Raw genomic sequence first — 13,419 nt, 5'->3', positions numbered from 1 at the left:
CCCAGAGCTCAAATGTCTGAAGTTACCAGGACTCATAGGTTTGGGAAGGAATATTCTGCCCTCCAATGCTACTCCTGGATGAAGGCACGTCCAACCCGCAGTTTGGAATAGAAGGTGGGATTGGTCCTGGGTGTCGTCTTTCTCCTGCTGAGTCCCTCTTCTGGTACTTAGTGGTGAACAGGAATTTCTACCCTTCTACACAGGGCTCCCCCTAATCTGTGTGTCTGCCTTGTGTTGGAATATGCCATACCCAGAGCAGTACCTATTCCTCCCCAAGAAGCATCTGTCTCCTGGCTGCTAGTGTAAGACTCCACAGTCCTGTTGCTGCTGCTTCTAGTGGTCAAATGAATTGTGAAGATTCTGGCAGGCACTATTTCTCAGAGCTAGAGAGAGAGAAATAAAGCTCACAGCCTCCACACTCCCAAGTCTGAAAAGCCGCAGAGATGGGCAAGGGCAGAGTGCAGGTCACAGCAATTCTCCTGCTGAAGGACACATGTAAAAATCTTAGGAGAGCAGCAAGAACAGGAGCAACAGCATGAAGGTCCCACAAAAAGATGATGGGCTGAGCACAGCTATAATTTAAATTAATTGCTCCTTGCCCCACAAAATCTTTTGTGGGAGGAATGGCAGCAATTGATTTTGAAGAGGATAAAAAAGGGAGAAGAATAAGGGAGAGTAAGATTATGATTGAAAGGACATAGGGAAAATAAGAAGAGAGGTTTTCTACAAGCCACATACTTGTACATAGATCCTTCCTGTAAAACAGGGTGGGGAAGGCTGTATTCTGTGTCTCCCCTATCCTGCAACCACTTGTTCTGCCATTAACCAGGGAAGAGTCTCCCCAGCCGAAACTCTCACTTTTGTCCCTTGGTCTTCAGATTGCTCCATCAGACCTATTCTACCAGGAGGAGGGCAAGGTAAACAGAGGGAAAGACCTCTGCAGATATCCCCATTAAAGAATCCAACCCAGAAAAATCTTTGTGCCCAGAGGGACAGGAGAGAGAAGGAAAAGAAAGATCTTGCTTGCAGTAATTCTAAATGGAGTTATGAAAACAAGGCTGTCACTGGATAAGCCAGGAGAACTGAGTCACTGTTCTGTTTGCACTGCTAGACAAAGAATTGGGTGTGAGAACAGAAAGGGTATTTTGACTCATGCCAAGTCAGAAGTGCCCCCTGCTACTTGTACACTGGGTGAGAGATGAAGATCCAGAATTTTATGTTTCTCAGAATGAAAATAAGTTTTGCAAGGTACACATAGGCTGGATACACATAGATGAGGTACACTAGTACTACACAATGTATGAGATACTATATGGATAAATCAGTATGCTTGATATTGTGGTTATGTTTGCATATATAGTTTGTGTTTATAACAATAAAGCAGTATGTTTTATATTGCATGTATGGCACAATATAGAACATACGGCTGTATCTACTGGAGCAGATCCAGAATTCAACACTTCAGTTCTATGAAGTTGGAATAACGCACGACAGTCAAGAGTGCCATTTGGAGAGGGCAGGGGGTGCTAAAGACCCTTGTGCCAGGATGCTGTTTACTGTTTTTCCTCTTCTCCTGATGATCAGAGAATGAGAGGAAGGTAAACAGCTTGTGTGCATTCCTCTCACTCCTGGCTGGTGAGATGGGGAGCAGAGGGGTAAGTGATGAAAACTGTATACTTTCCCCTTGCTCCCTGAGGGGAAGGAGAGCAAGCAGTGTCCCAGTATGACGGGCTTTAGTACCCCGCCCTCCCGACCTGCCCAAAAGGCACATTTGACAGCAGCTCCTATTAAAATGGTGAATAACTAGTATATTATATAACATATGATTTCTTAGCCAATTATTGCAATTAAAATCCAGAAGTACATGGTACACTGAGTTTATTTAGTAAATTGTTATTAATACCCACAAATCTAAAATTATACAAACATTTATTTTTAAATCGAGGGCTTAGTCTAGATGTGCTTTTTCCTTAAATTATTAATACATTTACATTAAATAGGCAATGGTCATAATTTAAAAATTATAGCTTAGAATTCCTGTTAATTTACTGTTACTAAAACTTTGAAACTACTACCTAAGGTAGAACTAGATTAGTAAGGTATGCTTTTTTAAGGTTTTTTTCAACTAACCTCAAAGCATACCACTGATATTTGAACCCTCTTCTCCTCCTTCCCCCCCCCCCCAAAAAAAAAGGCTTTCAGCAGTGGCACTTAGCTTCCAAAATTATTCATGTCAATAATATCTGCATTAGGTTGGGCAGGTTTCCTTGTGTTCTTAGTAACACAATATTGCAGCTCTATTTAAAACTATAAACAGACATGGCTCAGAGCTTGAATTTGATACCTGGGCATTTAAACCATTGATCAAAACAAAGACTTGGTATAATTTCTAATCTTACCTTTATATTTAATTTAATTTCATGTTGTTCATCAATTTCACCACTTTTAACTAAAATGTTTTCCAGTTTTAGATCTCTATGAACAATATCTGTCAAGTAAGAGAACAATAAATATAAATGTTTTTCTCTTGTAGTCAAAATATTCTGACAAATGTTTTCTCATGGAAATTACATATTCAAATCAGTTTCAATATCAATGCATTTAGTCCTTTGATCCAAGGAGTCTTATATGAAGATTCCAAAACTGGATCAAATTTGGATCCATCTTCCTGGTGATCTGTACTAAGAAAAACAGTTTGCATTGCTCTGATTGTATAGTAGAAGACCTGTGAATATTTTGTAGAAAAAAAACAGAGGATTATAGATTTACAAAATGTGCATATATTTTCACAAATCTAGTCTCATCTCAAATCCAACAGACTAAAGGGGATGGGACTGTAGACTGCTTTTCCCCCTTTCTCTGCCTACGAAAAATAGAGAGAAGACCAAAGCCATACTTGCCTTAAAGAAGGGGCCATTCCACAGACAAGGAAACATATGTCTGGGTGGGACAGAAAGAGGAGCTGCTAATTCCTCCAACTAATTCCAAAATATAGAGATGAATACGTTTTTCTGTTATTCAAATACAAATCTTCACACTCCTACCATGTAGGGGAAAATAACTGGATACACTGAACTCTAGTTTTCTGGCTGAATTTGTTAACTCTGTCATGCGCTGCACAGGGTTTTAACACTTCCCTGGTGTGAATGAAAATGCTGATGTAGACTGCATACCACTTAGTGGAGGACAGACAATTAAGGAATATCTGGAGCACTACATGCCTGTTTCTTTCTCTTCTCTGTAATAGGCTATTTACTTAGCTGCTGAAATAAGCTGTAATGCAAAGTGGTGGAGACTTAAGAAGAAATTCATGTTATTGTCAGATAAATGATGCAGGAACAAAGAAGTAAAAGGAAATGTTAATTTAAATAGTGGGGGAAAGCACTAATGTACCACATTTCACTTTTTGGCCACACGGACAACAGTACACTAGTAAATAAAATATATAAACAAAGATCACTATTGCTCTTAAACAAACAAAATGACATTCAGAGCCAATGAATAAATGCAAGAAATGTACATCCTTGCCTTTTTTGTGAAGATAAGCTATTGCTGATGCAAGGCTTTGAATTATATGCCTTGTCTCATTCTCTGTAAAACGTCCCTTCTTGCGAAGAATTTCTTTAAGTTCTCCGTCCTCGCACAGCTCCATTACAAGGAACATCCGCTAACATTAATAAAGAACCAAAATAGTGATTTCCCCTTTTATATACAATTATTTTAGTACTCAAAATATTCAAATTCTCATATTTTCAAAAACATGTACAATAAATTAAAAATTTGATTTTAAAGGTTATTCTAAGTGTGCTTCATCCAACACATTGTTAACATATTAAAAAAAGAGAATCCTATAGAAGCATCATTAAATCTAAAGATACATATGATATTCTTCAATGGACTATAAATAAAGGTATAAATACACATTACATAAACAACCTTTGACTATTAAATAGAAGATAGAATATATTATTACAGCTCATCAAAAATGATCTGTGCCACTGTAATGGACATCATTCAGTGGCATCATTACAACGTCCTTGAGCTCTGTACTCTCCAACACACCAACAACCCCCTTTTACAAACTGTATAGTAAACAACTAAGAAAATGACATTAATTCGCTTTCAAAAAAACTTCAGTCAAGATCTGGCCCTGTGTTCCTTGTAAGTTGTGCGCTTGTACAGTCACTCTGAAGAGATTCAAATGCTGCCCACTTGATTAGCAGAGTGCCCACAGGTAGTTTTTTTTTTTTGTGATCGTGCACATAAATTATACTGCACACAGATGGAAAAAAATAGAGGGAACATTGCTCTGGTCTTCCAGCCATGTCTGAGTAAACAGGACAAACCAAAACTGAAAGCCAGCTTCTGGCTGAGTGTTTTCTGCTTGTAAAAAGTGGCAGGATCACCATGGCCAAGCCCATGCTAGCCAAAAAGAAGAGTTGTTTTCTCTTACTGGAAACAGGCACCTAAGTATGTAGAGCAAGTAAGCTAGTTCCTTTAAAATGGAAGTGATATCACCAGAAGTTTTGGTTATATTTTCAACTGCTGGCAGAAGGATTTAAATTTACTGCCTAGAATAGCCTAGAAAGTACTTAGGAAAAATTAAAATACAAATTTCTCCACAATTTTCTAGTCACCACTCGTGAGCAGAAACATTCTGTAAGAGAGGGAAGTGTACCAGAAGCCAAGAGGAATTACCTCAGAATGCAGAAAAGAAGGCTTCTACAGATCTTTTTACTTTTCATTAAATATTAATAGCATTCATGGTATTGCAGGTAAAGAACCCTTACCTTAGGGGTCTCAAACACTTCTTCTAAATGTATTATATGCTCATGGTTCACTCTTTTTAAGATGCTCACCTCTCGTTCAAGTAGCTTCACAGCAGAGCTTCCAGCCTTAATTATTGATGGAAAATGCATAAGAAAACATAACAATATTCATGATATGACCATATATATTCCACAATGGCAATTTCTGTTAACAATATGTAGAGAATGTGTTAACAAAAATTAATAGGTCTTACATTTAGAAAAAGAGTTACAAAAATAACTGCAATATAACTTTGGGGTTGATACCATTATAGTTTTGCTTTTTTGATTAATAATATCTTCTATTTATATGTAGTCACTCCATTATAAACGTTTCCGAAGCACCACATAACATTGTGTGAACATGTGAATACATGTAAGAAAGAAAACAGTGATTAATTACTTTCCCTAAGATGGAAAAAATTGGAAAACACACGTGTGTGAGAAACACAAAAAGGAATTACTTGAGTTAACATGGAAAGAACATGGCCCCTGTTTAACACTTACAGCAATGCTACACAAACACTCAGGACAGAAAATTAAGAAGGATAGCAGGGGAATGGAGATAAACAAAATGTAATTACTCAAGTTGGAAGCTGGCCAGCTCAATGGAGCTACCACCTCTAATCCTGTGAACATTTGCATGGGGATCTCAACTGAACACAAATAATTTTTGTCTTGTTCATTAGAAAGTAACAGACAGAACACCACACTGGGCTTTGGCTTTGTACTCTTCCATCCAACTTGATACTACCTACTCGTCTTGGAGGTTTCCCATCCAAATATGATCAAACACAAGCTTACTATTTTTGTCATATGATGAGACATGATTATAAGAATTATTTTCCTAACTTGTTTGCACTAACTTAATTAAGGAGAATTAATCAGTCAGTTTAGCAATTTGATAATGGTAAAACTATGAGCAATAACACAATAGCTCTAAATCTGGATCAGCTAGCAGCCTGTTACACACCAAAATAACAGGGGCTGCTAATATTTATATTTTAGAAGTATTGCACCTTATTCAGCTATATAACTGTCTACCGCTGGCTGAAATCTGGCATCAAAGCTCAAACCATGTTCACATAATTTTGAAACTAAACTATTGTTTTATTTTGGATTTTTAAAAATTCTTTGGCAAAAAAGAAATAAACTTTAAACGGCTTTCACTTAACATGCAACAATCTCTTAATAGAGTTGAATAATTAAAGGTCTGATCCAGCAAATTTTTTCTTCAATTGTGATTTCATGTAGGAGTAAGAATCCCAAATTACATTTTATATTACATTTTTAATATTTAAAATTTGATGTGACTCATACTTTCTGCTACAAGGAAGAGACGGTGAGAATATCAACTAAACAGTAAGAATAAATACACGTGTGACGGGTTCCCCTGGGTTGCCACTTGGACCTGGGGTACCACTAGCAGAGCCAACAGCCTCTGTGGGCCTCGGGGAAAGGTCGGGGGCAGCTCTGCACTCCCGGAAGGGGTGGGACCAGTGCTTCCCCCAGTTCAGTCTTTGTTGCTAAGGTGTTTTTAGGAGCTTTCTTCGGTGGATGTCAGTGAAGAACCAAGACCATATTACCCCCCTGCCTTATGTAGCTTTTGCACATGGTGAGAACCCTTCATTTCAAAGCTTGGTTCCCATGCCGGTCAGTGGAAAAATACTGACATACCAAAATGGAGTCCAGCACCGGTCCTTGTAGTGTCACAGCAGCCATTATTCAGAGACTGTATGGAGAATCTTCAGGAAGACTCCCCAGGTGGAACATGAGTTTCTCCTAAGGCTTACTATTCCCTGATGGTCCTTACCTGCCCGCTATCTAGGCTGAAAGCATCTTGTATAGTGGGCATTTCCCAGATGTAAGCACATTTGAAATACAGATACTTTGTATCTGAAGTTAGGAATACTGGCCATGTGACACATGGATACAAATATTCAGCAAATCACAACCTTTCCAATGACACCTCATGCGACTTATCTTGCATAAAATACATCCTAATTAAGATACGATTATATCATATTAACTTCACTATGAAGAATATGCGGTACAGTGTCACAATATGCAATGATTGCAATTGGCATTTGGATACACAACAATAGTGAGGAGATGCACAAAAATACTGCAGAAACAGATTTGGATAGAAAAATCAAAGGAAAAGTAAGAAAGGTTTAAAATAAGTCACAGATCTACATATTTACCTTTTCCCTATTAACTTTTTTGATCGCCCATTTTTTGCCGGTTTCCTTGTGTTTTACTTCAATTACCACCCCAAAGCTGCCTTGTCCCAATTTTCTTCCAAAATAATAGATTTGCTAATAAAACAGAGACCAGAAAAAGAGGTTTTGTTTTAAAAATCTTTGGTGGAAGAATACAGCTATCACTGTTAAAAATATCTGGGTTTGAAGGTTTAAAAGATCTGTTCAACAAATAATGAACCCTATTCAGATACACCAAAATTAAAAGTTACATTCATTTTTAAGAGAACACGTGGTTCGTTTTCAGTGGCAGTTGACATAAAAAGCTAAACCTGTGAAGAGTTATATAAATATCAGTAAGAATTCTCCATCTGAAAATTTTGTGGGCAAATCAATAAAGAATTTTGTTTCATCATCTAACTATTTATTATTCTACAAATTAGGATGCCAGATGCTGACCACAGTTCCAAATGAATAATGTAAGTTAAAACATAAACATGCGGACCTAACAAGGCAAGACTCCCAGCATGTTCAATGGTAGTTTAGCCTTAGAACAGCAAATATGTTGTGAAAGAAAATACATATAAGTCACAATTCTTCTATACTGACAGTAGTTAACAAGAGGCAAACTCAAACTTCCTATGAAACTGTGATTTGTAAATCTATATGTACATGATAGGCTATCAATGACTGCAATAGGCATTCAATCAGAGTCTTTCAACTGACTTTAATGCCCTCCGGCTCAAGTTCTTAATAATTTGAGAGTTTAAACTTTTTTTTCTTTTAAACAAAAGCTTAGAATCTTTAAAGGTGACCAGCAAAGAAAACTATTGGGTTGCTGCTCCAGTTTTCTTTTTACTCCAAAGACATTTCTAATGTACTTGTTATGTTAATTTTAACATATTTCCAAAAAATAACAGATGCAAATACAAGAGAGAACAATGTCTGTTGTGAACACTGTACTGACTTTTCAGCACACCTTTGGATGGATCTTTGGGTTAACTTCTCTTCACTAGCATGTAGCCCCAATCAATGAACTGTTTATTTGAGTATGTTCTTTCATGTGTCGGGGGAAGAAGAGGAGTGTTCTCCCAGTTAAGAATAATATCTCTGCTGTAACAAATTAAAGTCCTGAAACACAGGATGGACTTCAAATGAAGTGCTGCACATTGATCATTTTAAAGCACTGATTTCTGCACCTTTCAAGCAACATTCATGAAGAAAAACAAATCTTTATTAACCAAGCATTTTGAAATCAGGTGGCTCACAAGGTATTCTCTATTAGGTCTGAGATAAATGAGCACAAAGAACGGGATTCTAAAATATCTGGAATACCCCTTTTCTTGGTACTTTAAAAAAAAGTGTAAGCCTATCATTTAAACAAGAGATGAATGTTATTTTGGGGTGTTTTTGTATTTGCCTTTTCAAAACAAGAGGAGGTGTGTGGGGGGGGGGGTTGGTTTTGGGGGATTTGTTTGTTTGTTTTTGTATTTGCCTTTTCAAAAGGTCTCGGAGCTCTACTGTGGTAGCAGGGATTGGGAAACAATCTGGGCTCCCAAAAAAAAGAATCTGGCTACTGGTTAGCTAAATATAGTAAACAGGAACCTTAAGACAGACAATCATGACTCCGATTCCTTTGAATGAACAATAGCTACAATCCATTTTAGGAAGAAGATGCTGAAAGATCAAAATGTTCTGGGGGGAGGGTGTGTTTAGATTCCAAGAAACAACTGAATGTTATATAAACAAAGCTAAATGTCTCTATCTACTGAGGCAGAACAGTTAAATCTTAGGATCCACAGGATATTAATGATAAAAGTGGCTACATACCTGAATAGCAGCTCCATCATCTATTCGTGTGTGACGAACTTTGTTTTCTGCGCTACTGTTGCGAGTTGACTGGGGGAGCATTTTTTTGTACGAGTCTACTAGTTCTGATTTTGGCATCTTTGTACAAAAAATATGAAGCATAAAATTAAACTAGAATTCACTAATTTTTAAAATTCTTAGCTTATTTCTGGCATTTCAGTATACCTCCTATTGTCAGATACATAATATACTAAATCACAGAGTTTAAAAGATGGACAAGATTTATAAAACATGAATTTAAAATAAATTACAGGATTCCACATCACCTAAAATTAATAGTCAATAAATTGAAGATGGCAAAAATATCCATATAGGATTATGTAAAAACCAAGAATGTTTTGTCTTTTTTAGATCTCGAGTGCTTGCATACATTAAGGCAGAATATAGCCCATTGTAACAGAACTATTTCATTAAACAGCAGATTTGTACCTGCTTAACAAAGGTACATATTTAATAACCATATTTAATAACATGGCATCTTTATACATAATTCACTCGTATTTTCAAAGTAGTACCAATAGACTATGGAAATATCACATGGTGCTACACTGCCAATTTTAAGGTGTGTTTATGAATTTCACACACACATCACACTACAGTTCCTGCTGAAGATGCTCAGAGAATTTTGAATAACTGGGTTTTTGTCAGAAAATAAAGATGTGTTGAAAACAAACTTTTTGTGAGAACGTACCCATTTCATTAGGTTTTGCAGGTTCTGGATGAACTTTATAGCCAAAGCCAAAAGGAAGTTTGGTGGTAGGGAGTGAAAAAATGATTCAGGAACTCACATAGGACCCAGCTTGAATCCATGGTCTATTGTGAGTGGATTTCTCAATCTCTCCTGATAGAGTTATTCCACTGACTATAGTCCAGTGCTTAGAGCACTAACGTGGGATGTAGTAAATTTGGGTTTAAGTTCCTGTTTCAATAAATATTTAATTATTTTTACAAAAGTAGAACAGCTCCAACAGGAGTGACTGAGACAGATCCACCTCAGAAAACCAAATAGTCTAGTGGATAGGTATACATCTAGGATATGGAAGATTCACACTCCAGTCCCTGGTCTGAATCAGCAAATTCCTGGATGGTACACTTTCGCTTCTTTGAAAAAAAAATCAAAGGACAGGAAAATTTCTGAAATCTCAAAGAGTCAATGTGATGAGTAAAACATTTCCTTTCCAATTCTAGATCCTATCAGTTTGAGTCTCAATCTTTCAATTTTTTGGATGGTAGAATAAAGAAGTCCACATTTAAATCTTTTGTGAAGGTGAAGGTAAATGTTATAGCCATTATAGGTAAACATATACAGCCATTTTGGCCATTATAGCCAAAATTAATGACTGAGGCCCATCGAGCAAAAGCACTTAAGTTCTTAGCTTTAGACATGTATTCATGTTAATCATACTACTCACATCTTTGAAGATAAGCACATTGGGTACGTCTGCACTAGGCCCGTAGATCAACCTAGGGAGGCTAATGAGGGCAACCGGAATTGCAAATCAAGCCTGGGATTTAAATATCCTGCACTTGATTTGCATGTTCCCGGCTGGTCGCCATTTTAGAAATTGACGAGCCCGAAGTAACTGCCCACGTCTACATGCAGCAATGAAATGGGATTCCGGAATAAAGCCCCTAAATCGAATTAGGTGGTAAACCTCATTCCACGAGGAATGCCACCTAATTCGATTTAGGGCTTTATTCCGGAATCCCATTTCACTGCCATGTGTAGACATGGGCAGTTACTTGGGCTAGTCAATTTCTAAAATGGCGACCAGCCGGGAACATGCAAATCAAGTGCGGGATATTTAAATCCCAGGCTTGATTTGCAATTCTGGTCGCCCTCATTAGCCTCCCTAGATTGATCTAGGGGGCTAGTGTTGATGTACCCTTACTCATTTGCACAAAATTAAACATGTGCGTATGTGCTTTACTAAAATGGGACCTGTGTGAAAGGAATGTAATTGTATTTAGAAATGAGTGTGTGTTGGGGACACAAAAACTCACATAGAGCTGGTAAATGAATAATCATAAGAGAGCAGAAACGCAATAAAGAATAATACTGGTCTTTGTATGACTAGTCCAACAAATGCCCTTGACTTTCTTAGTTACAGACTGACCTACAGAAACAGCTTCAAGGCATTTGTTTTACCCGCATACGAAGGTGATGGCCACCATATAAACATTTGTCTCTATATATAGTTTAGAGTGTGTCTGTCCGTTTGTTCAACAACTCCTTCAAAACCATAAATGAACTAGGACCACAAAATTCGGAATGCAGCTTCCTCTTCCTCTAACTTAAACCAAGGTCAGGGTTTGGTTGTGCCTGGAAAGCGGGAAGTGCTGGGAATGAGACTATTTCCCATAACATGAAATGGGAGGGGGCAGAGAGCGGAGGGATGTGATACTGAGAGTTGCCACTGGGGTAGTTGCAGCACCAAGAGAGTGGCCAGAAGCCCTGGGACTCCACCATCTTGCCTGTCAGCACACCAGTAAGGATTCCCCCCCCCCAACCCAACCCTGGAGCCTGCCCACCCATGGAGAAACTGCAGCTGCAAGGGAGAGGGGAGTGTCGCTGCAGGACGCGGCAGCCCCCAGAGACTCACCCCAAGACAGCTTGCAGGCAGGGGGGGAGGGGACAGCTTCCAGGGCCTGGTTCCCACCAGACAGCCTGCAGGTGGCAGGGGAGGACAACTGTGAGAGGGTGCTGGCAGGGAAGTGCTGTCCCAACCCCCTTGGGAGGAGTTGCCACCAGAGCAGCACCACCCTCACCACCATGGGCGGTCCCGGTAAGCCCTCCACCTTCCTGTCCTGAGTTCTGCACTTCCTACCTGCCTTGACTTCAGCAACTCCTCCCACTGCTATGAGACCCCTCACACCTCCCAATCTTCTACCCTAAGCCACCTACCTCCTGCCCCCTTCACTCTAAACTCTCACTCCAGCCTTCATTTTCAAAAAATACAATAACTGAAACAACACATATATATTTTTCATTTATCCTCCCCCCCAAAAAAATCCTTCAGGTACAGAGCCGAGCAACGGCAGGTATAACTGCTAGTTATAAATTTTAAAAATAACAATTATCTGCAATAATTATGCTGAAGAACAAGAAAATATGTCTTCAGTTGATAAGATATTCTTTGAAATAAAATGAAATATAATTCTGTGAATCTGACACTGTATTAAATAATGCAAAGGAGCATATAAAAAGAGTTTCTTATATTTTAGAAGATGATTGCCATTCCAGTGTAATTTCCTCATTTATTTTCAAGCATCACATATCTCCTGGCAAGTTTAGAGTTCAATATTCCTTACATACCAGTGGCCAAGTAGTCAGCTATAGGTTTACCATACATGCAGCTGACGTTACCAATAGAGACTATCGTACAGTATTATCTGATACCCTGTCCTATTTAAATTGAGGGAATTACTGAGGCTGAATGTAGTTTAGTTGTCTTTGCTAAACACATTTCCTATTTTGCCTCCCCACTTACAGAAATTCTGGAAAACAAGTCACCGACAGTATGTTCAGTATAGGACTGACTTAGATGATATTTACTTTGCATCCATCAATTGAGAAGTGCTTCTTTAAAGGGGGCCCATTTATGTTAATCTATCCCAAATTATGGATTTTCTTCTGACATTCAGTTTTAAGTGCTTTTTTCATTTTATTCTTTTCAGATGTATATTTAATACAAACTCCTCCAACAAAGGCTTTTAAAGCTTCCAATTGTACAATTTTAGAACCTTCAATATTAGAGAGGAGATTGTGATATAAGAAAAATATGTCCCCAATCAATACATTAACTACTCCAAGAACAATACTTAAAAAAAGAAACTCTACATAAAAAATGGCCTAAGGAGATATTAAAGACAGTCAACATAAGGATACTTTTGTCTGAATTTTACCAACTTTTATTATAGCATACAATTATTCTTCTGTACTATTAATACACCTAAGATTACTAAAAGTGAAAAAGATTGGGGAGGGGGGAAATAAACTGACATATAGATTCAAATGTCAATACCTAAAGTAAGATTCCTAAATCAAAAGCCTGATTTTCAAATGTGCTGAACACACCCGTTCTTGACTTGAAGGGAATTTAAAAGTACTCAGCACTTCTAAAAATTAGGCCACTTCTATTCAAAGCCTTGATTCAGCAAAAGTTATTAAGTCCATCCTTGTTCAGGACATGATTCAACAAATCATCCATTAGCAAAGAACTTTAGCATATGCTTTTACTAAATTGGGTCAAGACTACCTACATATGGATTTTTCTAGATAGTTTACTAAATGCATTACCAGCACTTTCTTTACAGTTAATTTCATTGTGTAGTCCAGACACATTTCTTAGAACAATAATGTAATTTGTCTCAGAGTACAGGCAGTCCCCGGGTTACATTGGTCCGACTTATGTCGGACCCCTAATTACGAACTGGGAGGGGGCCGCTAGTGCGGGGTGCCTCCCCCACTGTCGCCGCCTCTGGCGGCGCGGGGGGCGCTTCCCTCCAGCAGACCAGGGAAACGCGGAGCGGCTTTTCTC

General features: G+C 38.2%; 1 protein-coding gene across 6 annotated transcripts in view; it reads right to left on the bottom strand.

Annotated features, from left to right (window-relative positions):
- The window catches only part of STK33 (serine/threonine kinase 33), a 124,948-nt gene that overhangs the window by 62,871 nt on the left and 48,658 nt on the right, over positions 1-13,419 (bottom strand). For 3 of the 6 annotated variants that reach the window (XM_075927996.1, XM_075927998.1, XM_075928002.1), the window contains exons 3-7: positions 8,840-8,956; positions 7,013-7,126; positions 4,791-4,895; positions 3,529-3,667; positions 2,400-2,488 (exon numbers count right to left, since the gene is read on the bottom strand). In XM_075927996.1, the coding sequence (XP_075784111.1) occupies positions 2,400-2,488; positions 3,529-3,667; positions 4,791-4,895; positions 7,013-7,126; positions 8,840-8,956 (564 nt within the window). The remainder of the gene's footprint in view (positions 1-2,399; positions 2,489-3,528; positions 3,668-4,790; positions 4,896-7,012; positions 7,127-8,839; positions 8,957-13,419) is intronic. The other 3 variants (XM_075927997.1, XM_075928001.1, XM_075928000.1) reach the window with 3 other exon arrangements.

This window comes from Pelodiscus sinensis, chromosome 4 (genome assembly GCF_049634645.1).
Source record: "Pelodiscus sinensis isolate JC-2024 chromosome 4, ASM4963464v1, whole genome shotgun sequence".
Classification (NCBI taxonomy): Eukaryota; Metazoa; Chordata; order Testudines; family Trionychidae; genus Pelodiscus; species Pelodiscus sinensis.
The sequence above is the reverse complement of the archived record's forward strand: the minus strand, read 5'-3'. Positions and strand labels throughout refer to the sequence as shown.